The sequence below is a fragment of the Amphibalanus amphitrite genome, unplaced genomic scaffold (assembly GCF_019059575.1).
Source record: "Amphibalanus amphitrite isolate SeventyFive unplaced genomic scaffold, NRLGWU_Aamphi_draft 000097F_arrow, whole genome shotgun sequence".
In the NCBI taxonomy this organism is placed as follows: Eukaryota; Metazoa; Arthropoda; class Thecostraca; order Balanomorpha; family Balanidae; genus Amphibalanus; species Amphibalanus amphitrite.
Window position 1 is genome coordinate 920821 of NW_024881592.1, and position 28000 is coordinate 948820.

The 28000-nt window shown below is 46.9% G+C and overlaps 4 protein-coding genes across 9 annotated transcripts in view; 1 reads left to right on the forward strand and 3 right to left on the reverse strand.

The window, feature by feature from the left end:
• Positions 1-2368: 2368 nt before the first annotated feature.
• Positions 2369-4739, reverse strand: LOC122380411 (lectin-like). Its single transcript, XM_043363564.1, has 2 exons — positions 4581-4739; positions 2369-2833 (listed from the first exon to the last, which is right to left on the reverse strand). The coding sequence occupies exons 1-2, from the start codon at positions 4737-4739 to the stop codon at positions 2369-2371; spliced, it is 624 nt and encodes a 207-aa protein (XP_043219499.1).
• A 1649-nt stretch (positions 4740-6388) lies between these two features.
• LOC122380413 (regenerating islet-derived protein 3-gamma-like) lies at positions 6389-7063 on the reverse strand. The gene has a single exon (XM_043363565.1). It carries the CDS (start codon positions 7061-7063, stop codon positions 6389-6391), a length of 675 nt encoding a protein of 224 aa, XP_043219500.1.
• A 1479-nt stretch (positions 7064-8542) lies between these two features.
• On the reverse strand, positions 8543-21124 carry LOC122380386. Of its 6 annotated transcripts, XR_006256318.1 has the most exons (11): positions 21065-21099; positions 15791-15888; positions 14324-14447; positions 13372-13460; positions 12959-13039; positions 12638-12724; positions 12085-12192; positions 11689-11830; positions 10512-11305; positions 9621-10198; positions 8543-9565 (listed from the first exon to the last, which is right to left on the reverse strand). XR_006256318.1 is itself a non-coding variant. In XM_043363505.1 (10 exons), the coding sequence occupies exons 1-10, from the start codon at positions 21087-21089 to the stop codon at positions 10031-10033; spliced, it is 1716 nt and encodes a 571-aa protein (XP_043219440.1). In that variant the 5' UTR covers positions 21090-21124; the 3' UTR covers positions 8543-10030. The 6 variants fall into 6 exon arrangements, 5 of the variants coding, with proteins under 5 accessions (XP_043219440.1, XP_043219441.1, XP_043219442.1 ...); XM_043363505.1 differs by having other exon boundaries at positions 8543-10198; positions 21065-21124; XM_043363506.1 differs by having other exon boundaries at positions 8543-10198; positions 21036-21099.
• Positions 21125-21356: 232 nt separating this feature from the next.
• Positions 21357-28000, forward strand: part of LOC122380387 (axin-like) — a 51566-nt gene continuing 44922 nt past the window's right edge. The window contains exon 1 of the mRNA XM_043363511.1: positions 21357-21637. The gene's annotated coding sequence lies outside the window, so the exon portion shown is untranslated. The remainder of the gene's footprint in view (positions 21638-28000) is intronic.

Below are 28000 nucleotides of genomic sequence, written 5' to 3' on the forward strand. Positions count from 1 at the left end.
TTGAGCTATTTGCGACCATGTCAGGCGCAAATAGGAAATATGAGTTGCGACACATTTTTAACCGCCATGCTGTGCACAGTTGAGCGATTCACTATGGGAAAACAGCAATCAATTGAAAAAGGAATGTCGATTCAGAATAAAAAAGGTGCATCATCCTAATGTGCATCGCTTTTCATCAGAGAGGGTCCAAACAGACACGTTTTGGATAAGAAAATCGTCATTTTTATTTAAACTCACCTGAAACGTCCCACCAGAAACATCGACGATCGGAAAATAATTTAATTTGATAACCAAAGTATGGCTGACCTTTTGACGATGTTTTTACCCCGTTTTCTCCTGCCAGTTTTTCTGTAGGGAGGTAGGTCGCAAATCGGAAAGGGTCGCTAATTAGGCACCTTACCCTACTGAGACACATCATCAACGCCGAACCGATCATCCCGGGATCACCCTTCACAGCAGAACTGCTCCCGACCTGATACGTACCAATATTTCTACACAGCTACTTACCTACTGATGCGATTTTGATTTTATTAGATTGCCAACAGAAATGCGTCCATGCACAAGCATTCCACTAATAAAATCAATTAAATGCAGGTAGGTGTAATTTAATCACTTGTCGTCAAAATCATTATGGATACTTACAGATAACGTTTACCGAACAAATACGCCTTACAGAAATAGAGTACTTCGCAATCAGGCTAGTATATACCTACAACACATAAAACAACGGTTTCACACCTCAGCTAACTTTCCAGTGACGGAGACGGATTGAATGTTCCTTGAGAGAGTTGGGCATTCCCATGTTACGCGCCCAATGGATCGTTTAAAGTGTTAATGATTTAAAATGGACGGAGCCTTTTGTGTGAAAATTGTTTATACCTGTCGGCTATCGATTATTATGGACTAATAGGTAAGTGTGATGTAATAAAGGTTGCCAATCGTCACTCGCTTCTGTCACACACGTCATGCAAGCAGTAGAACTCATTTACATAAGCCACAGTTGACACTGCACTGCTGTTTCTACACGGATCAACTTTTTTAGAGTAACACTGCAGAAGAAAGACCCCTATGTCCCGGTGCGACCGACTTTAGCGAGCGGCATTTGAAGGAACGCCATTTGAGCGAACCATTTTCAGCGACTGCCATTTCCGCGATAATCAATTCGACCGATTATCAATCATAGTGGTAGTGGTTATCCATATGAGCGAAAGCTGTGTTTCAGCGACATTTATTTCGACGACTACTTTTTGTGGGACTGTCATGTTGATCGAAACAATTGCCTACATTTGCCCCCTATCACGAAGTTTTTAATGTGTGAGGTGTGCTTTAATATTCCACCTAGGCACCTGATAATGAAGTGGAATGCCGAATGGACTGCTGTATTCACGATCCGACGGATCCAAGTTCCAAATTTGATGCTATTTAGGAGTAGGTACATCCTTTAAAAAATTTAACAGTTCGAGTTCCCCCTGTTTTTATGCTTTTGTTGCCAATGACGAAACCATTTATTGATAGATTCATGCTGCTTGTTTTACATTTCGCGAAGTTCTCAGCATGTATTTGGGCAAGGCTCCATATCATAGGCAAGCCTTGTTCTCGCCCAATGCCCCAAATAACGTACAAATCTCCAAACATTGGGTGAGGTCCCTGGATAATTATCTGAAGACATATGTGTCACCCCCCAAATGTATAATTGGCCCTAGGCATCCCCTCCGCTTCATATCTCTGACGTTTCATATAGTTCGAGATAAAATTTAGTCCGCCTCCTACCCTCCCACCCCGTATTAGTCGCCGTAGGTACGTGTATTCAAATGATGGGAAAACTTCAAATTACTTTGTTATCTATTCTAAGTACATCAAGCAGAGATATTTTCAACCACATGATGAGACGAAATGAATGCAAAACAAGTTAGCCTTTATTATTTGGCGCATATTTCGAGGGAAAGAATTCCTGGAAAGTCGTAAAAAATGGTTTCGTTTAGTCTGGCTTCGCTTTAACTGCTGGCTATAACGCTCAAATGGAACTGCAATCGCTGTAAAGTGTAATGTAATATCCCATTTACCGCAATAGGTAGGTACCTATATTCGCTAAAAGTGACTTCCCTGATTATGGTTCTCGCTATGGTTTAAATAGCTGTAATTTAATTAGCTGAAATGGCAATCCCCTAAAAAGTCAATCGCTTTAATTGACAATTGCTGAAAATGTGTCGCTCAAATTCAAAGGTTGATCACCCAAACGACGCTAGCTCAGGTGTCGCAGAACCGCTATTTCTACCACGTACCCACCCTCCACATCACGTCAAGTAAAGTGGTAACATCTGAAGTATGTAGAGCCAGTCCCGTGCGGCAACTCAGTATGCGTATTGCCTTACGGTGTCGCCGGCAATACCCTGGCGCGCTTACACACGAACGGAAAGACGTCGGTCATAGGGTTATCGGCCCACATCCCTCCGACAGACGCCGCCATGGAGACCGTGATCGGCAGCACGGGTAGGTCGTTTCCCTCGCCCTCATTCCAGTTTGTGTAGCTAAAGGGACTCTGATCCACCCACACAAAGCCCCTGTCTGAGCGCTGAAGACCGATGTGAAGCCGAGAAGCTCCGTTAGCGTCGGCCAGAGTTTTGATGAAGTCGTTCTCCTCGGCAGAGTGTATGGACGTCAGTCTCGATGCCCGTTCAATGTTGCAGTGGATAACCTCTGCGGTGAGCCAGTCGGTGGCCGATGCTCCGTAGTAGTAGCAGTTGCTGTCGAACGGTTCCCATCCCTCCTCACAGGCCAGCAGGCGGCAGGGAAGCGGAGTGACGCTGGGGTCGAAGTTAACGGCCGCGCAGCCCTGGCGGCGCACTGTAGGCCGGCAGCCTGAAAAAGCGCTAGAAATTCCCCCAAACTGACTGTCCGCAATATGAACAAAATAGGTATCATTTAATCCCAAATTGATCGAAGAATACGATTCCGATGCTAGTTTTGCCCTAAGGTCAAAATTGAGGTCGTCAGTTGTCACCAAACACAAGACAATTTAGACTCTCTATAGGCCACCACATTTACCGATTTTAATGATGAACTTTAGTGGTAATTTATTAGTTGACCAATCGTCGTTTTGAACGAAATTTCCTGTCAGACTAGTTCAGGGCACTGTTGTTCACTGTGCCAACATCATTCTGACATATTGCATCGCTTTTCTGCAAGATAAGCTAGCTGTTTGCAAGCAGCTGCAAGACGTAATTTAAAATCATATCCAATTTTTCAATTAGACTTTTATAAAAACGTTATTTCGAGCGGCTAAAAATGAACATTTCATACTAGCCTCTGATTACTCATCTTTTGTTCCATATAGGTGCTTTGCTGCTTTTCCCTGCTACTTTTCGAGATATGCGCCAGTAAACCACATGATGTAGGGGCAATCGTCACCTCGCCGCTCTACTGAAGGCCCGGCGCTCTTTAAAACGCTGGAAGTTGTGAAAAACAAATGCTTATAATCTAAATGAAATATATGTCCCTGAGCTCAGAATTGATCAACGCACACAATGCTGTCAACATTTCTGGGCCAAACTAAAAAATTCAGTCATTATTAACCCCTAAACACAAGTCAGTGATAATCAACAACAACTTGCTCTTTATGTTAGACTTTTTGAGAAATGTTATTTCGAGCCGTTAAAAATGGCCATGCCATACAAACCACCAATCATCTTTCTGTCATGCCCTACTCGCAATTTTTGCTAATGCCTGCTGCTCTTCGAGGTCACGTGACCTCAATATTAAAAGTGAATGGGGAAATAAGGAAACTGTTGTTTTTGCGCATGGAATGATTTCAAACTATCTCAAGCACACGGAATCGTGATTTCGTGCATTCCTTGCAAGATCCGATGCTTTACTTTTGCATTTTTGACCTTACGTGACGTCATTTATGACGTCACACCGGTCATAGGAGTTTCTCGTCAATAACTCATGATCAAATTGAGCCAGCGACTCGGGAAAGCCACCAGTGGACTCGGGAAGACCTCCTAAATCGAATGATATGCGATACGACCTCCTTCGATTAAGTTCGTGGCCTGATGGGCTCTGAACTGACCTTGACTCGAGGTCAATACCTTAAGTTGACCTCACCCGAACAAAAAGTATACCATTCGACGCGCCTGAGCCAGACGAACACGATGGTGCCAAAATCGCTGCTCTGCGGCCATTTTTTGCGAAATTATTTGTCAAAAACCAAACCCTACCTTGGGCTTTTTGACTTCACCTCAGAGGTTACCGGTTGACCTGGAACCTTAAAATCGGGTATCAATCGTTCCGCCTTGAAACGGCGCACACGCTTGTTTTTTCCGCGAGGCTCTAGCTCCATTAGGGGCGAAGCGGCAAAAAGGGGTCGTACCAACCCTCCCCCCCTCGGCCGGCCGAGGGGGTGGGGGGTCCGACAATAGGTCCGGCGAGGGTTAAGAAGCCCCACTTCGTTTTTAGCATGTTTGCTTGTCACTGAGATCAACAACTCAATCACAAATAATTTCTAGCACTTTTCCGGACCCCCGGCCCAGTGTGCGGCGGGCGCAGCGGACGCCGCACTCGGTCCTCGAGGACGCCGGCACCGAGGCCAGCACGGTCATCTTGTGGTCGGACCAGGCGAGCATCCAGAAACGTGACGCCGGTACTGGCGACGACAGGGCCGGGGGCACCGCCACTGCCGTCACCAGCAGGAGCAACACCAGTGGCGGCTGCGGCAGCAGGCGCACCGACGGACGGGACATGGTGACCCTGCAGCAGGGCCAGCGTGGAACGACAGTCAAACGGAAAATAATGCCAATATTACAATAATAATAATACCTTAGCCTCGTTTTCTTCATCATGGCGATGAACAATTACCTCGAACGTTAATCTCATCAACTGGCAGGTCAATAAACGGATTGACAATTTAAGGTTTCCCTGGTTGATTACCTATTTGACTAAATATTAGCAAATTAAATGTCGGAAACAAAAAAGTCCTGATTTATATTGTCACAATTTCTAATTTGATTGAGACTGGAGATCAATCACAGCGGACACACGATGGTTGGTGCGGGATATCAAGTCAACGTGTCCAAAGTCTCTGTTCAGGTAAGACATTTGGGACCTTTCCCACTAAACTACGTTGCAGAAAAAAGAGCAAGTGGCATCTCCAGATATGCTTTTACACAACTACAATGCAGCTGCCTTCCTCTACGTTATGTCCAACTAAAAGGATAGGTACCTATTGGAGAGTAGGTTCGTTACGAACGTCACTAGACTCAATCTTTCGACTATGATAATTTCGACACTTTTGGCTTAAGGCCTGGCTACACTATGCGTTTTCTTCGTGCGTTTTTTGCGTGTTTGCGTGTTTTGCGTGATATCGTTCTAGAAAAAGGAACGATATTACGTTTTTGTGATGTTTTTCACCTTAAATTTTAGTTACATAAGAGCTATATGAGCTTTTGTATATAACCAAAGTAAAAATTATACCTATTGTTTATAACTTTTTTCCTAGAACGATATTACGCAAAACACGCAAACCTGCAAAAACGCACGCAGAAAACGCATAGTGTAGCCAGGCCTTTATAAAACAGGGAGTCTAAATCTATACCGCGCCGATCACTAAGCTCACCGTTTCAGTCCGCGTCTCACGTTCGTCTTCTCTGGGGACTCCGCGAGTCACCCGTCAGCAGCCGGGCGTCGCCGAACAACAGAGGCAGCCGGCGGCCAGAGAACCGTGTTGTTTACACAGCACACCCATGGAAACGATAACGTAGTCCTCCCGTGTCGACAAGCATTGGACCTCCCGGCGGCCGGCTCCCGCGGAAGTGACCATCATTACAGCGTGCCAAAGGCGATTCTATTTAGGGAGCATTCCAGGAGCCCAAACAAAGTGAACTTGAATGACGAGGTTGAACAATGAACATGGCTGTGACCTGGTCTGACATCAACAGCGGCGTATAGACGGCCGTCAGTCATGCAGCCTGTGAGGGTGATTAACGGTTCACTGCACATTAAATGACTTGACGAGCTCGCTCACTTTATCACACCTGAGCAGTGAGCTTGAAATGTGTTGCTAAAAGTCCTAGGCCATTGAGAATTGTCCTTAGTCGTTAGCAACGAGTAACGACTGCGAAACAGTGCGACCGGTAGCTACACAGTTTTTAGATATCAAAGGGGAACCGCGATGGTTGAAAAGCTCCCAGGTAGTCGGGTAAATAAATAACATAAAACCCAATTGTGCAACAAAACATTTTCAGCCAACTGACAAGTGAAGCGAAGGCGAAACCTGACCTGGAGGCCGCGAGGACTGATGTCGTTTGCGAAGGGCACATACAAGAGCAGGACTGTGTACAAGATGGGTACTCCCATTTTAACATACCGCTGCCTGATCCTGCACATTCCCTGCCTACGGCAGAACCCTCGAACGCTTACACAGGTACGGATACACATCGAGGCACAGATTATCCGCCCAGGTTCCGCCCTGCGAAGCAATCAACGTGGCTGCGAAGGGGAAGAACTGCAGGAAAAATACGGTCGAATCGCTGCCCTCGCCGGCTCCCCAGTTTAGGTAGTCGACAGGGGAGGCGTCCTCCCATTGGAACGGGTTGCTGTTGGCCCGGGATAGCCCCAGGTACAGACGATCGACTCCTTTGCTTTCGGCCAGACTCTTCACGAAGTCGTTCTCCGCACCAGAGTGGATCGAGGCCAGAACTGATTGTTGTTCTCCGGTGCAGATGATTCTTGCCTCCAGGAAATTCTTGCCGGCCGTGGCCAGCCAGTAACACTGTCCATCGAATCCTACCCAGCTGGTCTGGCAGGCCAGCAGGCGACACGGCAGAGACGCGCTGCTGGGGTCGAAGGAGGCGGCCGCACAGCCCTGGCGGCGGGCGCAGCGGACGCCGCACTCGGTCCTCGAGGAGGCCGGCACCGAGGCCAGCACGGTCATCTTGTGGTCGGACCAGGCGAGCAGCCAGAAACGTGACGCCGGTACCGGCGACGACAGGGTCGGGGGCAGCGCCACCAGTAGTAACACCAGCAACAGTAGCGGCAGGCGCACTGCCAGAAGGCGGTAAGTGGCCATGACAAACTGCCAATGAAGAAAGTGTTTGAACTTGCAGCTTCAGCGGACATGCTGACAAGTTTTGATGGTTGCTACATGTGTGTATTTCTCTTCATACGTTCGCTTATCGAAATGCGGCAGTGTGCACGTTCTTAGGAATGAAGGGCAAGTATATATTGAATAGTATAATCTCAACTCACCCCACTCACCGTTTTCTTGGAAATGGAAGCTGACCAGACTTCAGAGATCTCGCGACCCTATGTTGTTGCCCAGTTGGACGAAATGCTGTAGGACCTCTACCGTTGCTGCGGTGTTAGACAGATGCCCTCCGTCTTGCAGTACGTAGACTATGCGTCCGCCATGGGCGCAGCCTCAAACTGTTCGAGCGTGGCCACTCGTCGCCTCTAGCGGTTTGAAGAGCCAAGTGCGCTGGTGAGGTGAACGGGAACGCGGAGTACCGGGGTGTGTGGGTATCACCATGGCAACCCGCGCTTAATTAGAGGCTCCCATGACTCCTGCGTCGTAGTACCTACATACTACGGGTCAAGTGGCGTAATTTCGTTTCGCAAATTACGTGCTCAGCAGAGCTGGACAGAACCCGAGAAATCATACCGCAATTTAATTGCAAATGAAATGACAGTAGGGGTTACGAATCACGTATATTTTAGGCACAATGGTGATTTCACGCACGATAATCCGGCAGTTTACGTCACGACCGCGGCATACGGTTCACAAGGCACGAGCATTATGTTTCCACGGCAAAGGTCGCGCTTGCTCGCGAACTGTTTACCTTAAATCAAGGGCATTTTGGCGAGTTGGTGATGGTGATCGAGTGGCATCTTCTTGTATTTCCTTCTTCAGAGCAGCTAGCGCCCAGAGGCTTTCCGTGAGATGGCTAACAGAGGAAGTCAGACCCACGACAACCGACACAATGGAATTTCACTAGATCCTTTTACCCAGAATAAGAACCCGCCACAAGAAATCCACATAGAGCTGTGCTCCATAACGGCGGCATAGAGTGGTGCTTCATGACGGCTATAGCCTATACAGACACCGGCGTGTGGTGAGCAATGACGATAGCGACTATGACATTCTACCTAAGGCCCCAGCTTCTACCATGGCGATGGTGGAAGTACACCGCTGAACGGTCCCGTGACCCCGCTCCCTCCTGCGTCATTCGAAGTCACGTGCCAAACTCTCTTTGTACACCCGGAGTTAAGTTGGGCACAAAGGCCGCCGAATCGACCGGCGTCGAGCAGGGGGTTTACCTGCAGGGCAGGTGTCACGACAAGGGACCCAATAGACAACCAGGCAACCAGGACGTCACAACCCTGGTTGTGACGAACGTCGGTTAACTTGCAAGTTTCGCTTTTCGAGTATTGTTAGGTTCGGGATCCATACATCAGAGTCTTTGTTCGAATTCTATGCGTACCTATTCTTATAACAGGTGATGAGTTGAGTTATTTACTACCCATGAGGCGAAGACGTCATACAAATTGACAATGGTTAAAAATACGCATATATTACGCATAAACAAACCAGCCAATTGCTATACAATGCTGAGTTCACGCATCACAAAGTTGATCAAAATATTCACTAACACGAATGCATTTATAACGCATTGAAAGGCCATCGCAATGCAACAATATAATGTATAATGACTGAGGCGATGATGAGACCATTTCAAAACTCTACGGAAGCTACACACTATACATTCTACACCCTGCATCTATTATACAAAACAGAATGGCAACGGAACACCTTAAATTCACGAGGCTCATGTCGAGGGAATCTGTGGGACCTCCTTCAATTAGAAAATATACTCGTATTTCCAAAAACAATACCCATTCCAAAGTTCATATTTGAGACTGATATCTCGAACGCTAGCATACCGTAACTTACGTACAGTCACGTGTGCGTCACTGTGCTATGTGTACAAATCCACTGTAGCGGTAACTCCACCATTGTTACGATTCAAATGCTCCATCAATGCATTCTTTGGTTCAACATTAAAAACCTAAATTGAGAGCGGCATTCATCATGTCAGTGCTGATTTCGGCAGAACCATTTCAGCGAGGCAGTCGTTCAAAGAATGCATTTCGAAACCTGTGCCCGATGTGTCGACTTCGAACGATTTATACCGATTGTTTTTGATACTATGTGTTTTTAATTTAATCACTAGTGTCCACTGACGAAGGCACCCTGTGGCCGAAACGTCTGGTTTTAGGAATTTGACTTGTGTTGCCATCGATCGTGAATAAAACTCAATCATGTCTGATTATTTACAAACGTCTATTCGCAACGATGGCAGCGTTAACGTAATGAAATAATTCAACATAAGGAAAAAGATAGCAAGTAATCTAAACAGATACAAGTTTCTCAACGACTGCCTCGCTGAAATGGTTCTGCCGAAATCAGCACCGACATGATGAATGCCGTTCTCAATTTAGGTTTTTAATCATCATCATCATCATCACGTTTATTAAGAAACAAAAGAATACACAAAATCAAGATAAGTAAGAACTGGTGCAAAAGCACTCGAAAGTGCTTAATTCGAGGCACCAGCTCTGTTAAAGAACATACAAGCAAATAAACACATACACACATATACAAGAACTTAAAATGGATTCAAACAAACTAAATCGCCAGTCGCCGCCACCAAGCCGAACGCGTCGCGCATTAGAGGTTGTCCAGAGAGCCCCGTTGCCGACGCCACCCCACCGAGACACGCCCATCCCGCCTCGTAATTAAATAGTCAGAGTGTTGGGATTGTAAAGCGCCCAGAATTAAGTAAGAACTTAATGTTGAAACAAAGAATGCATTTCGAAACCTGTGCCCGCTCCACAAATGTTTCGTGTCTGATGAGACTACGAGTTCCATGATCCCCATCAGGCTTGCAGCGATCTGCCCCTGAATGGTACGTTACAGGTCGAAAGGACACTCCAACTCCAGCTAAGGCAGCGTAAATTACTGTGTACCCTCCCCCTATCACTGAAGCCGGGCGGGCCGCCTGACCACACGTACCGGTCGGCCGACCGCTCGTGTCACACGGGGGCTGCTGCGGGAGCCCCTACCGGTCCCCCGACCACTCTCCTGACTCGGAGAGGGGTCAGCCAGAGCCGTCTTTGGTTTCTTGGGCGTCAGCACTATGGCAACCTGAAACACAGACGCAAGCAGCTGATTAATGCATGAATGCGTGGGCGTTATGACTGGGTATATCTTCTATAAGAAACGTTTTATCACGGGCCATCTACAATTACACTTAACATACGATAAGTGCAAAGTATTCATATCCTATGTTCGAGCACACAAGTTCCCGCATGAAACTATTTTTCAGAGTTTTACACACCTGGAAATGGAATGAAACTCATTGGTTGGGCTGGGGCTTTATGTAAGCAGAAGTAGCAACAGTCACCGTCCTAAATTAGAACCACACCAGCTAGTCGCCAGGTCTGCCCAGGGTCCTTACCTCCCCTTGAAGAGGTCTTTTGCGGGTAGCTGCCCTCCGGCCTGCGCCGGCAGCTGCCGCGGCTCCGTTTTTCAATAAAACATACTCGGCTCCATCTTCTCCTACTGCATCTTCATCCGCACATCCAGCTTCTTCGTCTTCCTCTTGCACAGCCCCGTCTCCTTCTGCAGCTCCATTCGCACTTCCATCTTCTTCCAACTCTTCCCCATCCAGAGTTTCATCTCCCTCCATCCCTTCCTCGTCCGCAGTTCCATCTTCTTCCCTTTCACCACCGTCACATTCGTTCTTAACCTCCAACAGCCGACATACCCTCCCACTTGGCTCATTCTGACTACCCGGCTCCTCCGCTTCACCCGACGCGTTCCCATCGATATCGTCATCACAAACATCCATATCCATATTTGGCCTGGACATCCCAACCCCTCCGACGTCATCACACTCCTCTGACCCGTCACTCTCAGTCTCTACCTCTGCCGTGTCCTCAGTCTCCGTCACAGTCTCAGTCACCGCCGCTTCATCCTCACTATCACTCTCGGGACACTCTCTATCGTGTCCGTAATGATACGGATACAGGGTGATCCTCACTCGACCCGCTGACGACTCGGTCGCGCGCAGTGTCGACGTGCAGCGGAAGCCCCGGTTCTCGTAGAGGTGGAGTCGGGAGGCGGCCTCGGAGCCCCGACCGGAGCGGCAGCACACATAGGTGGCCGGCCGGTCCCATCGCAGCGGACGGGCCACCAGGCGGTAGCGGGTTTGGCTCTCCCGCTCGTAGGCTGCCTTCCACGTCATGAACTCTGTACGGGTGCGAGGGGATGGTGTTAGAGTGCCAGTGTCGATCTTTATCTATGCTTGAATAAATATAGAGGGATAGGCCTCGGTTAACATACATTTTCAGGCCGGGGCAGGACGACTAACATTGACATGAAAACAGTGGGCATGTCCTCAGAAAATGAGAATAAAATTACAGGGCATTTCATGGCAGTCGCCAGTCAGTATCCTTTCGCAAACCACCTGCATGGAATTTTGCAATCCCCGTAAAATCGAAAGCAGCAGTACAAGCTGAAACGAGTACATTCCATAATTCAGCACACACACATTCAACGACGCAGTAAACAGACCAAGTAACTCCTACCACGCCATGACACTTATCCTGAGTCCCTATAAGGTCGGCATATACCTTCGACCGTCTTGAAGCCGGTGGTGAGTTTGATTGCCGCAGGCCTGATGCCGTGCTGTTCGGTCAGATGACATCTGAGCTGCGACAGAAAGCCGAACCTAGCGGTGCATCTGACTCCGGCGGCGTCCTCTTCATGGCACACCTGTGTGCGCGGGGAGGGGCGAGTGAGAATGGGTCGACATGAGCAACATGTGATGGGTGCCAGGGTATGTCGGCCTAAACAAGTCCCAGTGAGGGTTAGGTTAGGGACAGCATCACGTCACCGTCAGGAGTTCGAGACATCACATATTTTACAGTTGAGGCATTTAAATGAAAATTCACGAGGTAAATATTTATAAAATAACATCTCATTACGGTTTATTTCTCAACTTGTCGACAACTATGTCATTTACGTACGAGATGTTTAACGTCCTGCGTTGCCAGGAAGTTGTGGGCAAGTCTCTGGTGTGTGAGCAGACGGGCTGCATTAACGCCGCGGTAGCCGCACTGGTCACAGCTCAGGTCCTGAAACCTCGGGCGGGGCGGGGGGGGGGGGGGTGAAGCGAGGGTCAGCGTACGGCATCTCCGCCACGGTAACCAGCTTTACATCATATTTACAACATTATGGCGTACTCTGCAAGCTCCCGACGTTAAAAAATAATACTGATATCTTCATCTTTTTGTTACAAAAGAGGCAGGTGTGCAAGCGTGAAGATCCAATTTCGCGAAGTAAATCGGTGTCTATAATCAGTGAGTGTATCAGTGTCTATTACAGTGTAGTGGAAGTCACACAATACGATTATAACCGAAGGTTTGTTGTCAATAGTTAAAACACTTTTCTTTAGCATTGTGTTTTTCTATTGAAAAACAAATCTGAGTTCCCTGACAATTTGGCAAAAGCTGCCTGAGATCGGTATAACGAGGTACTATAAAAGACAACGAGTTTACATGAACAGCGAGATGAACTTACGTTTTTCTTGGCGTGATATCGGTGTACGTGAATGACCAGCTCCTTCTGTGACGGTGCCAAATGATCGCAGAAACTGCATTTACGACTCTGTGGGAGAAAACGCGTCATTACCATCGAGTAACAACACACAGCAGTGCGAAACTGAAAACAAAAACCAAAAACCATGTGACAAAATTTAGCCTTCCTCCAACTAGTCTCTAGGGACTCGACAATGGAGATATGGCCGTAATCTCCGCCGGAACGATAGAAAACCCTGTCCTCCCGACTAGTGACTCGCCGAACAGCAGCTGAAGCCACAACAAAATCAAACTAGCCGCTTACCTCTGGATGCGCCTGGGTCTCGTGCTGCCTGATCTCCTTCTTGAACATCGATGCGTAGTTACAGCCTGGAAAACTGCATCGCTGAAAGGATGTGGTTTATCCATTACAGCCAGTGTATGACAAAATAATACGCAGGTCCCACCCTCCATGAATTCTGCTTCCTCGTTGAAAAATACCAGATATAGACAGCCCGAGGGAAACCAAGAATCACAATATCCTATGAGATGGCAGATGAAGTTAAAGAGGTTTATAGCAAAACTGGTGGCATTGCTGGCTTCGTCGTCATTGGTGACAGACCAAATCGGTTGCCACCTTGTGCTGTAACAGACGCTGGTTTGTGCCAAAAGTAATGGTGCCTAAAGTTGGGCTAAATGCGGATTATTTTGAGCGTCGTCGGCTATCAGATCACGTACCTTTACGCGCTCGCTCGTGTAGACCACATTACTGACTAGCGGTGGTTTGATACAGCCTTGCCCCGCGGGAGCAATGGGGACTGGTCGAGCTGAAATAAATGTTTTCCTTATTTTGTGTCCCAATCGCTACAAAAAAGACAAGGTAGGTAGAATTTTTCTTAATTAAAAATGTGTGATCCAGAACTAAAAATGAAAGTCCAGCATCAATACAATCTAATAAAATACGAGAGTCATACATTGTACGAAACATTCAGCTATAACCGTCCAAAACTTACATTGAAATGATAATTTTCGATAAGCAGTTATCGATTACGACTCTGTATCCAAACCACACACATAACAGCCCACTAAAAGCAGAGTACCACCTGAGTTTCATCTAATAAGCTAGCAATACGGACCGCTTGTGCCGTCAATGATCTGACCCGTCTGCAATAACGGCCGTAACCAGCATGGTACTGCATTGGCCACTGGGGAAGAGGAGCTGGAGGCCAGCCGATGTCCCTTTTCCCGTGAGCGACGTAGCACGAGATTTATCATGCATTGCCAGATGTCAGATAACATACTTTTCTGAATACAGACCAAAATAATTTAGTGGATGACCAGGACCACCAACCGGGCCAACATGCCATATCAAACAATTTTCTACGACACCATAGGCTGGTACGAACATACCATGCTGAAAATACCAATTCCCGTCCGATCACTGAAGTCAAGCCGCATCGCGCCCGGTTAGTACTTGGATGGGTGACGCCCTAGGCTGCAAGACGATCACATTCACAAAAAAAAAAAAAAAATAATAGAAGAAGGACGCCCAACGCCGAAACAGAATGTTACTCCCAAAGTACCCGAACAAACCAGCTTAAGACTAACATAATATTGGTTATGCTATCAACAGCATATGCACCTTATAACTGCCATGTAGCGAAGTCATGGCCAGCACAACCAATCTTACCCGTCATTTTCTGTCGTTTCTTAGGTGGCTTGTGGGATGGTTTAGAGTTACCCGTCTTCTGATCACCTTTTGCTGAGTTTGCCGGCCCACTGACATTTTTCAAACATCCCTTCTCTGTCTTGATCTGAAAATGAAATGGAACAAACTTAACCCGCGCCCTGCTGGGGGGGGGGGGGGGTGTTTGAACACCCCACCCTTGTGGTTTTTCGCGAATATCTCAAAAACGGCGGCGCGGAGCGCCGCCGTTTTTGGTACACCTTATCATACATCAATTCTACACTTGTGAAAATTTCAGACCAAGGTCATTCAAGGTCAGGTCACCAGGTCACTTTGAAGTGACCTCACCTCATAAAAAGTTTCAATGTCTGTCATAGCTACACCGAGTGACCGATCGCCTTGAAACTTTCAGCGATTGCTAAGAGCAATAGCATGTACAAAATGTATATCTCAGAATTTTGATATCGATGACCTAAGGTCAGGTCAATTTTGCGACCTCTCCATTATAAGTCAATGGGAGAAAATTGAAATGCGCCTCTTTTGGACGAAAGACATTATAAACACTCCCAAACACTGAATTACAAGTGGTTTAGACACACTGAACATGAAAATGGTGTCCGTGACCCCTGTTTATGCCCTGAGGTCATCTTAGGTCACGAATGGTATCTAACAGTTTTTCGCAAACAACTTTTGATAGAGGCATGCTAGAGCGATGAAAACGCCTTAGATGTGTTCAGCTCGACGATACGAATCGACTGATATGCAACATGACCCTTTCCGGTCAGGTCATGACCTTGACCTGAGGTCAAATTTTCAAGTTGACCTTTCAAGGTCAAGTTATAGTTCATTCGATGCGTCTTGACGAGAGGAACACGATGCCGGTAAAAGTAAGCTCGTACAAGGCTTGGGTCAAAAGTTATTGCAGAAAAACTGTTTCCGAAAAAATCGGCTATTTTTGCAGTTTTTGCCCCCTGCAGGCAAAACCGTTGACGTTAGGTCAAATCTGAGAGAATTACTCAGAAAGGGCGTTAATAGGGCTATCGAATGCGCTTTTCCGCGGCGCTGTAGCTCTATTGGTTCCCGAGTTATGCGTTGGCTTCTTGGAAATTGTCGACATTCGACCTGGAAATCGGCGAAATTTTGCCTTCAATGACCTCTGGTGACCTGACCTTTGACCTGACCAAAAAATTGACCGAAGTGATTTCGTCATTATTTTTGACGCTCTTTCGAACGCCGCCTTCCGCGTATCGCTACGTGACCCAGGAGCCGAGTTAGAAGGGGGGGGGGGTGTTCAAACACCCCCCCCCCCCAGCAGGGCGTGGAAATCCAGGACCCCCAGCCGGGCGCGGGTTAATACTCAAGTAATGCTCTCAGCTATTATCCCGAGTTATGTCCCACTAAGAACTCCATCAAAACCCAGTCTTCCCCCAGTGCAACACTAAGAACCTTAGGTATTTGCGCTGACATTACCTTCGGAGCTGGCTGTTTGTCCAAGACGCCCTTAATGGGCGTTTTAGGTTCCTTCTTAACCATTCCAAAGGCGTCAGTTTCATCAGCAGACATCATTCCTGCAAAAAAGGAACAAGTTAAAATCTGACAGAATACATGATATTTCAAATTCATTAAAAATACAGATACCGAAATATTGCACAGAAATAAAGCAATCTCGCCTTCACATGCAGGTGATAACCGGCTGTTCAATGGGGACTAGCCCATTGAGTCCCCATTGAGCGTCTCCATGAGCTACATGAGCGTCTCCACTAGGCGGCAGTTTTTTATTATAGGTAGACAGTCCGAGTCTTTTGAATGGAGGGACCCACAATGACAGTACCCCACGGCTAAGCAGAGCTTGTTGCATTGGCCGCACTTTTCGATTGTGCAATGCCTTGTATATGGCAGAACCAAGAGTCCGGAAGTTTAACGTACACACGTAACCGCGTACGGTCTGTCCCTCCCCCCCCCCCCCGTCACCGACTTCAGCTGGTTATGGCCTGCGGGCCCTGCTGCCACCATGGCCGACCGTAACCATACCCGATACATATGGTCACACCCGATGTCTATGCAGGAGTCTCAGACATCGGGCGCCAATGAATCGCGCCACAGTTTGTAACCAGTACACATGTTCCACCACACAGATTCCAGATTCCAACGCTCTACCGACTGAGCTAAGGGAACAGTTCTACCGATAGTTGAATCCAGAGCCAGTGAGTGAACCTACATCACCCGCGCCGCATTGGTGTGGGCTCCAGAAGTTCAGAGGGTGCTTATAGATACCAGTCCATCCAGAGTCCACTGAGGCAAAACACCGCTCTCTGCTCCAAGCTTTGCACAATTTGGACAAGAGTCGGTTGTCAAGTGCTCCGACATTAGTCGCATCGGTGCTCCACAACTGTCACCTCCGATGTAAGATGATTCAGGAAAGACGTCAATGCGCACTGAAGCGGAGCTGCTCAGCCTCAGTACTGGCTCTACTGCAGGATTACCTCACACCAGGGATAGCAAGCTGAGTGTCGAGGTCAACAACCATCAACATTACCTAATCACTGCATCAGCTGTGATGACTCCTGACTCCTAGAATCTTAGTGATGCCTTTGTTATACCAAACTGAAACATCAGCTACATCTCTTGACATCACCAGCCCCCATACCAGTGCAGTAGAGCTTGTCCTGGGCGCTGTTCGGTCGCTGTTTTTTTTATCAGCAGGCAGCGAGCATCCTGCTGTTTCTTGGCTCCTCACTGGTCGAATTCACGTGGGTTATTCATTTGACCAATGAGAGGCCAAGAAGCGCCAGCAATACCTAACTTAACCAGCAATAGGCACATACCACACCACTGTGCCGCCGGAGCACACACACAGAAGGTCCACCGGAGGATGTAGGCTACAGTATGACGATGCTTGGACATGACAAGAGGAGGTCCTCCACCACCAGCTCCGCGCCGACCGATGTCGGTTGCTCCAGGCCACACTACTCAGATGGCTGCGACCGGACACGGACGGCCTGTGCTCGGAGTGTGGAGCGGAGAACACAGAGCACGTCATCTGCGACTGCCCACGTTACCAGGCTGCGAGATCAAGGTACCTCGGCCACATGCCGACGCTGGAGGTGCTGCAGGAGAGACCGGATGCTGTCGTCCGGTTCATGCGACAGACTGGTCTCCTGCAGCAGAGGGAGACCCGATGATCGGCCTGCCTCACATCGCTGGACAGCAGAAGAAGAAGAAGCACTGACAAGAGCTCGGAGAAACCACTGGAGCGTCCGGGCGCTAAACGACTGGAACTCCCTGCTTCCCCACGTCGTGACGGCGACCTCTGCTAGTGAGTTCAAGAACCGGCTTGATAGTCACTGGTCTGATCATATTTATGACATACCTTCTTAAGCTAGAGCAATAACCGAGATTCAAAGAGCTTGATGAGAACGGGTTCAAAAGGCCTCTGGCCTCCCAAAGTCCTGCCAACAGTAAGATAAGGTAAGGTAAGGACTACTGAGAAGAGCGTTGATGGCTGGAGAAAAGTTCATGTTGTGCAGCAAATAAAAGAATTTACATTGCTTCACTTCACACTACAGTGTAGATGCCCTTTACCTGGACTGCCGCAAGGCCTTTGATACGGTTCCTCATGAGCATCTAATTGTCAAGATACAAGGAATGGGCATAGATGGTCTGGTAGCAAAATGGATCACTGGCTTTCTGAGCGGACGTGAGCAGAGGGTTGTGGTGAAGGGCTGCTGCTCGGGGTGGAGAGCTGTCAGGAGCGGAGTACCCCAGGGTAGTGTTTTAGGACCGACCCTCTTTCTGATATATATAGATGACCTCATGAAGAATTTGGACTCTCCGGGGAAACTCTTTGCAGATGACGCAAAAATCTACAGGATTGGAGGCCCCAGAGATGGAGTCATTCTGCAAGAGGACATTTGCAAACTGAAAGTGTGGAGTCGAAATTGGTTACTGGATTTCAACAAGGACAGATGCAAGGTGATGCATTTTGGTCCCAAGAATCCTGGCTATAACTACTCTCTCAGATCAGAGGAATGACTTTAATGGAGACTGACAAAGAAGAGAATCTGGGGGTGATTGTTACTCCTGATCTCAAAGCATCCGAGAAAGTGTCCAGGGCCGCGGCAGCAGCGAACTCCATGCTGGGTAGGATAAGAAAAACCTTTACCTACATGTATGGACATGGAAATGTTCCTGCCCATCTACAAGACCCTTGTACGACCTCGAATGGAGCATGCCATTCAGGTGTGGTCACCTTACCTCCAGAAGGATATTAACAAGTTGGAACAAGTTCAAAGGAGAGCCACAAAACTTATACCTGGACTAGCTGCCAAACCATACAAAGTCCGTCTGGTGGAACTGAACATGACAACTCTGGAAGAGAGGAGACAAAGAGGAGACATGATAGAAGTATTTAAGTTGATACATGGATTTGATATGGTCAATGCAGGAGAAGATTTCCTGAAACTTGAAACAGACGGCCACAGGGAAAGGACACGAGGGCACACTCTGAAACTCCGGAAGCCAAGGCATCGCACATTTAAACGTAATATGTTCTTTTCATCAAGAATTATTGAACAGTGGAATAAGTTGCCTGAAGAAGTTATAACGAGCAAGAATGTTAACATTTTCAAGAACAAGTACAACAAACACATCAAGAAGACTACGGAGAGAGGCACTCACCTGGTTCACTCACCTGGTGGGGTTCCCAATCTCACGTCTGCAGACAGGAAGGAGTAGGCAGGGATACAGTAGGAACCCGCAGACACAAGGCGCACCAGTAGTTGCTACTACCGGAGTGGAGCGCCTGCACATATGTTTGCGCGAAAACAGGCATGGTTCAAGATGCAAACAAGAGTAGTTATGTTGTACATAATTGATGCAGGAGAAAGACAAAGTCAATGCTACTTTAAATGTGTCCATGGTACAGTGCATTTCGCAAGACGGAGAACAAAACAAGGCGGTTAGTGAAAGTCATACAGAGCGTCGCCTAGGGCTTCCGCCAGCAAACCCTTAAAGGTTTTGTAGTTAGGTTCCATTACGACGTGCTCCGGGAGGGAGTTCCATAGTCTCACACCGCGCACCGAGAATGACCTACGCCTGACATCAGTCTGCGAGCGGGGATGGAAAATCTTAAAGCAATGTCCGCGCATGCCTAACTGAGGAGGTAGAGTGAACAAGTCAGCGGGGGACACCGCACATTTGTCATGGAACACCTTCCAGTACTGAATCATATCAGCCCTTAGCAGTCTGCCTTGAATTGAATACAAGTTCAGCGATGAGAGCCGGGACCGATAATCCAGACTCGACAGGCCAGCGATATGCTTGGTCCAGCGACGCTGGACCGACTCCAGAGCGCGCAGGTCCCCCAGGTACCCAGTGTGCCACACACACGAGCAGTACTCGATAACTGGTCTTATGTGAGTACGGAAAAGTGTCAGCATAAAGTCCGGAGATCGGCACACCGTGCTCCTCAGGAGGTTTTGAGAAAGACCTGCGGCCTTGTGGACAGTAGCGGATATGTGGTCGTGGAATTTGAGGCTCGAGTCCACCAGTACTCCGAGATCCGGATGGGAGGGGACAACTCGAATCGGGGAATTATCGATGTCATACGCTGGAGGTGGAAGAGATTGAGATTGAGCCTTGCTCTGAAAACGTATGACCACACATTTGTCACGGTTCAGGCGAAGGTCCCATGACGAAGAAATACGGTGCAGGGCAGTGATGTCCTGTTGACAAAGCGAGGAGGCATGGTCATATGCGTCTGCTGAGCTGTGGGCAACTTTCATGTAAAGCTTCAGATCGTCAGCGAAAATCTTGTGACTAGATGCGAGACTGCTACCAATATGGTTAATAAAAACTAAAAACAAAATCGGACCAAGGACCGAGCCCTGTGGGACCCCACTGGACACGGAGCGAGTTTTGCTCAGTACACCTTTCACTGACACAGACAGAGATCGACCAATCAGAAAATCTTCAATCCAGTAGATGAGGGGCTCAGCAATGCCGATCATGCGAAGCTTGCGAAGAAGGATAGAGTGAGAGACAACATCAAATGCTTTGGCAAAGTCAAACATCACGAGGTCAGTAACACAGCCATCATCAAGCCATTTAGACACCTCGTCATATACAAGGATCAGCTGATCCTGAGTGGATCTCCTGGCTCTGAAACCGAATTGGTTATTTGTCAGCATAGAGTTCTCTTCCAGGTAGGTTGTAAGCTGCTGGCAGATCAGGCGCTCTAGACATTTGCAAGACACTGAAGTCAAGCTGATGGGACGATAGTTCAGGGGGTTATACCTCGAGCCCTTCTTGAATAAAGGAATTACGACGGATATCTTCCAAGAAGCAGGTAAGCGACGTTCTCTGAGTGACTGTCTGAAAATAACAAACAAGGGAAATGCTAGGCTGTTTGCACAAGCTCGTAAGAGCGATCCTATGAGCATCCTGCTCCCTTTGCCTCTTACAGATCTACTTGGTAAGCATCTACTCTACTTGGTAAGCAACTTGTATTCAGTGTTATCATGCTAAAGGCTAAAAGGTGTCTGGTTGGTCAATGGTCAATTGCAGAATTGTTCAAAATGAGCTGTGAGCCTGAGTGCCTTTTGAGCCAACTGCCAATATCAAGATAAAGTTTAGTTTAGGCTATAGCCTATATCAATATTCAACCCTACCACAACGGAAGCACTGTTCAGAGGGGTTGAAATCGCATTCCACATACTCAAGGCCATAAAATAATAAATATTTGACTTTTGAGCCACAGGTTTTGAGCCATGTTTTGAGCCAGCAGCAGATTTTGAGCGAACCTGTGCTTCCATTCATGAGCTATAGATGGCAGCACTATATCCAACTGCTGTACGCAAACTTAGAGTTTGCACCGAACTTTTGTTTTTTATCAGTTTAATTTGAAAATTTAATTTTGAAACATAAAAAGAAAAGCCAAGTACCTGAAAAAGTGAAAAATTATCGAATAAGCATTTCAATCGAAAGCTGAAAGGTCTTCAACAGCTGACATAAAATATTCGCCTCATGATAGACTCGCGTGCATAATGGCTATGCAGAGTCCTTTGTCGACGCTCTGCTTTTCAATGGGTTTATATGCGCTGTAGTTGCCACTAATGGTCCAGGGTTTGAGACCTAATTGAGCCAGCTTGAGCCGCTGTTGAGCCGGGTTGAGCCGTTGCCGTTGGATTTGGAATTTGGACTTTGCAGCGTTTTATTGTTTTGTTTGAGGGGCGGCGTGCTACATCGCTGTTGAAGTGCATGGACCTTGGTAAAACTGGATCGTCATTCTTCAGCTTCTTCTGTACTGCTGATTGCAAAGTAAGTCACTTTATTTTATTTTCCCCTGGCGCACCCATGAAAGCAACAGGTGGGGTCAGGATTTGGTGCACTAGAATGAGCATTGCTGAGGTAAAATTCCTGTGGCCTGCTTTTTTTTGGTATGCGACATTTTTTATGGATTGGTTTCCATTTTTCTTGGCTTGTTCTTTTCTAAAGCCTTTTGTGAACACATGAAAGGCTTTTTCCAGCTCGCTTGTCACATGATGATAATGATATCGACAGCCATTCAGTATTGGAACTCGAGCCTTCCTTAAACAAGACCTATCTCATCAACCAGTGAGTCAATATGTCCTGGATTATGGGTGTCAGTCACACTCACATTTAAACTGGTTTTCCCAGTTATGAATTATTTTGTAAATGCTTATGTAAATAGCCAATCCTGATGTAGTATGTGGTCCAAGCCGGTATTTGCTCGCAGAATCTTTGTTGCCACTTTGAAGCATGACATATTTTGTAAAGGATGATCTGGTGGAAATAATTGTTATTAATCCTTTCTTCGGAGGCCTGTATTGATCGGGACAGTGAGGCGGCCAGCAGCAAGCGGCAGCCATCTTATTAAGAATTTTGCGGCACTGGCATTCACTGGCATTCAGTTTTGCTAATATCTGCTCAGCCAAAATGATGAATGAAAGTATTCAATAGACTTCCACTTCACATAACCACTTAATAATATTGGTTCCTAACATATAAAAATCTATCATTTTACTACCCACTATACTATTGATCGCCATGTCCCTTTGTTGGCTGCTCGTAGTGGGTTCGGCCGCAGAGTGTCTGGTGTGTGTCCAATGTGAGAATCTGGAGCTACATTCCAAAATCAATGAAGTGTTAAACTTTCAAAAATCAAAACTCATGGATCTTCATTCTTTTATAGGTGAGGGAATGTTTCATGGATAAGTCATCTTATATTTTTTTCTTTCTAAAGAAGCTGATATTTATGAGAGAGGCTCTTCATTGCTGCTGTCATTCCAAAGCTGCAAATTTCAAGAAACCAGTATTGGCATGCTGTTCTTCAGTATTTGATCAGTGACCAAATATATTCAAGTATGTCATGAATACATAATGAGCATGCATTACCTACATTACATTGTTTCCCAGTTTAAACAAGAGCTCAGCTCTTTCATTAGGGAATATTATGTACAATAACTGCCATGTTGTTCTCCACTTTTGGTTCCCTTGCCTATAAAGTTAAATTTTAATTGTATTGCATGTAGGCATAGGCTATACCTAACTATGCAATTTGACTTGAGGCATAACCTGCCAATGCTGTTGCTTTCCATTGTGTATTCCCATGTCTGTTGTGAGATATTGCATTGCAAGGAAAAAGTAACCTAGATAGATACTCAACAGTAATTTCATGGGTATTACATATTTCACAGTCATTTTTATTACTAGTAGACATGCAAGTCTGCAATCTTAATCATATGCATTAATGATCCAGTATAGAGTGGTCTATTTTACACTATTTATTTATTATAAAACACAGCTTGGTCATCTGTATACTTGTTGAAACATCATACTTATTCCAATTTGCAGAGTGAAACAAAACTGTCCAGGCATCTTTTTTTTTGTTCCACATCCAAAAGAACAGTTTTTCTAATGTTAGGACTGGGAACAGGAAAGTTCAACCTGTGCAGTGACTGAGGTCCGGGCCACCTTCACACCAATGGGGACCCCCCCCCCCCCGAATGAAAACGAAGCGAGCTATCAACATGCATTAAACGGCATAGGATACAGGCAGACAAGGACTACAATTTTAACTAATGAAGTTAGAGCAAAACATCGAGACCATCGTACCATCGAGATCCACTCATCAATGGTATGTGTTGTTGTGTGGATATTTTGGCTTTGAAAAATCGAGGTCAAAATTTTGACCTTAACCCTCGCCGGCACAGGGGGTGCAACCCCCTTAAGGTTTTTTTCGCGAATAACTCGCGTAAAAAGTGGCCGATCGCGACGAAACTTTCAGTACCCTCGCATTGATCAATTTTTCACCTACCCTGAAAATGTCATGACCCTGACCCAAATGACCTTTGACCTGTGGGCTGTGACCTCTTTTCCGAGACCATGTTTGGCCGGAATCGCGATTCGGCGCATGTCGGCTCGCATTAGCCGCGCGTTTGCAAGCTTTTCGTGGTTTCAAACGTTCAAACATGTGATTTGATGTTGCTCCCATGCAATAGGGTGGGTGTGAAGGTCACCTGAAGGTCAGGTCAGGTCATTGACTTTTGGTGACCCCGGTTCACTTTTTCGAGTTTTACATGTGTCTAGGCTAGTGTTTGGAGCTGAATTCGAATTTAGCAACCATTTGAAGTGGCGATTTTGAACATTTACGAAGTACATCCCACCGCTAAAGTAATGTAGGGTTTTACCAATCTCAACGGTTGGCTTTGACTGGCGATTGTTTAATGCTGAGTGATCGAAAAGAAGATGTCAATAGCTAAAGTTGCAGCTGCAAGGGTGACGATACATATAAGCTACATTCAAAGTTTCATTGTAGTCTGGCTTATCGTTCCTAAGCTTCAGAAGCAGAACATACCCATGACTGAAACCACACATTACTTCTGCTGTGGACTGTAGTTTTGGTGCCTTCGTAACATGTTACGAAGCTGTCAGAGGCGGATGTCAGGTACTACGAATACCCGTCACGACCCCTACCGGTTGACGTGACCTGGCGTGACCCGACCTGGTCTAAACTCTTAACGACATCATCTGTGATCAAAACTAACACGATATTCGTGAATCGTGATCAGCACCCCGGAGAACTCCTTAGCAGCCACACTTAACGATTTTCTAACAGGTCCCGATATTACCGATTTGGTCATTGATCTGACCTGGAAGGTCAACCGATGACCTAGGACCTTAAAATTGGGTATCATTGGCTTCCTCTGGTGACGGGCAACACGCTCGTTTTTTCCGTGAAGCTCTAGCTCCATCAGGGGCCAAACGCGAGGGGGAGGGTCTTACCAACCCCCCTTGTGCCGTCGAAGGACTGAAAATGGGCTGTGCCGGCGAGGGTTAAAGGGACCCTCCCACCTTAACATTAGATGTGAGTTGAGATAGCCAAAATGGGGTCCCTGGCTCACAATTACCGGTTTCGGCACTCACAACATCGAGAAATGCCTTAAATCGGAAATATTGAATTTCAAAATTGCAGCATTTTGATTCAGAGGGGCTAATGCTTAGGAATACCCCTCTGAATGTGTGACGTCAGCGCAAATATCTAACGATTTTTAAATGTTTGACTAAAACGTTTTGTAGCACGCGGTGGTATATGCTATTTGCGCGCAACATCTGCCGCAAACGCCGCACTTCTAAAATAAAGTCGCGCTAGAAACAGCGGAGATCCCAAAAAAGTAAACAAAAGTAAAAGTCTAATATCTTGAAAACCGGTGAATATTTTTCGGTGAAATTTGGTCGATATTCGTTTTCGCTCTTTCTGAACCGAGCGACATCACTTTCATGCCAATTCATAAACTTTTTTGAAGGTGGGAGGGTCCCTTTAAGGTCAAGTTTGGTCTTAAAAAAACGCCTATCATTTGATGTTTCTTGACTGGCTTAACATGGAACATGCGCGCGGCTGCGCCTCTTTCTTATAAGAGTTTGTTAGCAACCATGTTTTGGTGAATTAAAATTACTTTTCATGACCTTATAGTTGGCAAATATCAAACAGTGTGGTCTAGGCAGTCAAGATTGTTTATGAATTACCTACGTCATTCATGGTAGAATTGACCATTACGACGCATATCTGTGAAAATGAAGCATGCAACCCCCCCCCCTTCTTTGGGGAGTGGGGACTCAATAAATTGACCGGATCTTATGTCATCGATAAGAAATAATTGAACATACCTATGAACTTTTTACACCAGTATAACGCCTTTTGGGGCGACTAACGGAGCGAGCGAGAGGGTGGGCCTTGCACGTGCGAAATTGCGAGGGGGTACCTCCAACTGACTTGTGCACGACACCCTACTAACCGGTCTCTACCGACGTGCCAAATTTGGGCACAATCGGCCCAGCCGTTCCCGAGATCTGGAAGCGGCACCCTGCACGTGCGCACGTGCAAAATGGGTCCCAACTGACTTGTGCACGGCACCCTACTAACCGGTCCCTAACTGTGTACCAAATTTGAGCGCAATCGGTCGAGCCGTTCTCGAGATCTGGAAACGACCCCTGCACGTGCGCACCTGCAGCAGCACCCCAACTCTGGCACATGGATATGCAGTGCCTAGTGGGTGCCTACCTACATGCCAACTTTCAGCGCAATCGGTTAAGTAGTTACCGAGATATTGCAACAATTACAAAACGGACACCTCTTCGTCTTGCACGTGGCACGTGCATAAGGGGTCACCCACATGCATCAGGAATAGTCCAATACTTGGTAGAAGGAATGAAGCTACCCTACAAAAATTACCGCATGTAAATCGGTCAAGTGGTTGCTGAGATATAAGCCTCGCAAAAACGTCCGCACGGCCGGCCGGCCGGCCGCTCATACTCAGAAATTTCCGTTAATCTAAGCAAAGACTCCGCTCGCTTCGCTCTCTCCGTAATCATGCAAGTTTCAAAGGCCCGTAGCTCATTTGGTAGAGCGTTGGTTTCTCGGTGGTTTCCCCGGTGGTGAGAGCCCGGGTTCGAGTCGCTCCGGCGCTCGATATTTGATACTCCTGACGGATGGTCTGCGGTTGATGGATGGAAGCAGCCGCAGCCAGTTGAAGTCACTGGAGTGTGACAGGCCGTGTCCGGCTTTGAGGGGCATGCTAGTTTGACATATAAAATTATCTCGTTACCCAGAATTGCGCAATGCGCGATCGCACGGTAGCGGTTGGGGTCTATGCAACAATCTTGGCTTAGCGTGGGCTCCAGAGCTGTCAATGAAATTCTCTCGTTACCCAGATTGTCCGATCGGACGGAAGGGTTATGGCCTACGCAACAAGCCTAGCTTAGCGTGGGCTCTAGCTCTGTCAATTCGTCCGTTCAACCATTCAAGCCAAATGTATAAAAATGACTTGGTCATCTACTTTGGCTCTGACACGGTGACAAAGCTGCAAAAAAGTGATTTGAGGTTGTGTCAAAGTGGCCTGGTAACTTGAACTTAAAAATTAGGACTTGCTTGCAGGTGACTTGTTGACATTTTGTGGTTGAGACTGACTTGCATAATGCACATACTGTGTGAAATTGTTATGGAAATAGTCATGCAAAATTTTGCGGTGCTATGTTCCGCAGTTTGTCCGCTATTTGCAAAAAAAAAGAGCGAAAACTCCGGGCTTGCCGGCTTTCCCCACTCCCGTCAGCGTGCGAGTTAATGAAGAATACATGTTTATTTTCTGTATTTTCAACAACAGATGTATGCTAGAGCGATGACAGCGGGATGAGTTCAACCTTGCAGATCAACTGGTGCGAACTGAGAACTATGCATAATTTTTGTCGGGGTTGATTTATGTCTTCTACAAATTGAAACTTGCGGTCATCCTCTCTGGTATATCATGACAGTGTTGGGAGTAGCTGTTTGGCCTTGACTATAACCATGTCATGTTTGTCAGCGTCTAGAAAACGGAATCCTCTTTGTTCGTCAATAACCATTGTCGCCCGATCTGCGTCTACGCCTTATTTACTGCCAAACCTACCTTCCAAGATAAGGTCTCTAGGTCATATTGAATGATCTGACCTCAAATCACACTTTTGCAACTTTTCCTGCGTGTCAGAGCCACAGCAAATGACCGAGCGCTCTGAGAGCCGTAGGATGTTATAAGGAGCTATAGTTACCTACACAATATGTATATCTAGGGTTTTTTTCTTACGGATAACCTTGGGTCAGGTCAATTTATTGAGCTCGTCGTTAGGGGAATCGCACGCATCATTTTCACAAAGACGCGTCGTAATGGCTTTTTCTACTATCCATGAATGACATCATCCACATGAGACATGAGTCCATGACCAACCTCTACTGCCTGGTGCGCTTTTTTGCTATTTGACATCTGTTAGGTCATGCGACACCACCATAGGTCATCAAAACGTTTTTACTAATAACTTCTTACGTAAAAAGATGCAGACACGCACGGGCATAGTCTGATTTTGCTCAGGTCATCAAGTCGTTTCGAATGCTATGAATTCTTTACCGACCACATTTGATCTTAACCCGGAAGTTGCTGGGGTATTTCGCCAATCGCCACCCACCGTTTGCTGGGGGGGGGGGGGGCGTTAAACGCCCCCAGCCGATAACTCGAGAACCAATAGGCGCAGCGAAACGCACGAGGCGGCAAACGAAAGAACGCGACGAGACGCTTCAGATGAGTACTTTAAAGTTGAATTTTGAGGTCACAGGTCGGGTCAAGGTCAGGTCAA

What these genes read in the sequence shown, in the direction of transcription:
- LOC122380386 (XM_043363505.1), bottom strand. Translation starts at nt 21,089, where the DNA reads ATGGCTCAAAACCTGTGGCTCAAAA. An exon ending in ACAAACAGCCAGCTCCGAAG is followed by an intron (nt 14,448 to 15,790) that starts GTAATGTCAGCG and finishes TTTCATTTTCAG; the next exon opens with ATCAAGACAGAGAAGGGATG. An exon ending in GAAACGACAGAAAATGACGG is followed by an intron (nt 13,461 to 14,323) that starts GTAAGATTGGTT and finishes CATTTATTTCAG; the next exon opens with CTCGACCAGTCCCCATTGCT.
- LOC122380413 (XM_043363565.1), bottom strand. Translation starts at nt 7,063, where the DNA reads ATGGCCACTTACCGCCTTCTGGCAGTGCGCCTGCCGCTACTGTTGCTG.
- LOC122380411 (XM_043363564.1), bottom strand. Translation starts at nt 4,739, where the DNA reads ATGTCCCGTCCGTCGGTGCGCCTGCTGCCGCAGCCGCCACTGGTGTTG. An exon ending in AGATGACCGTGCTGGCCTCG is followed by an intron (nt 2,834 to 4,580) that starts GTGCCGGCGTCC and finishes GTGCGCCGCCAG; the next exon opens with GGCTGCGCGGCCGTTAACTT.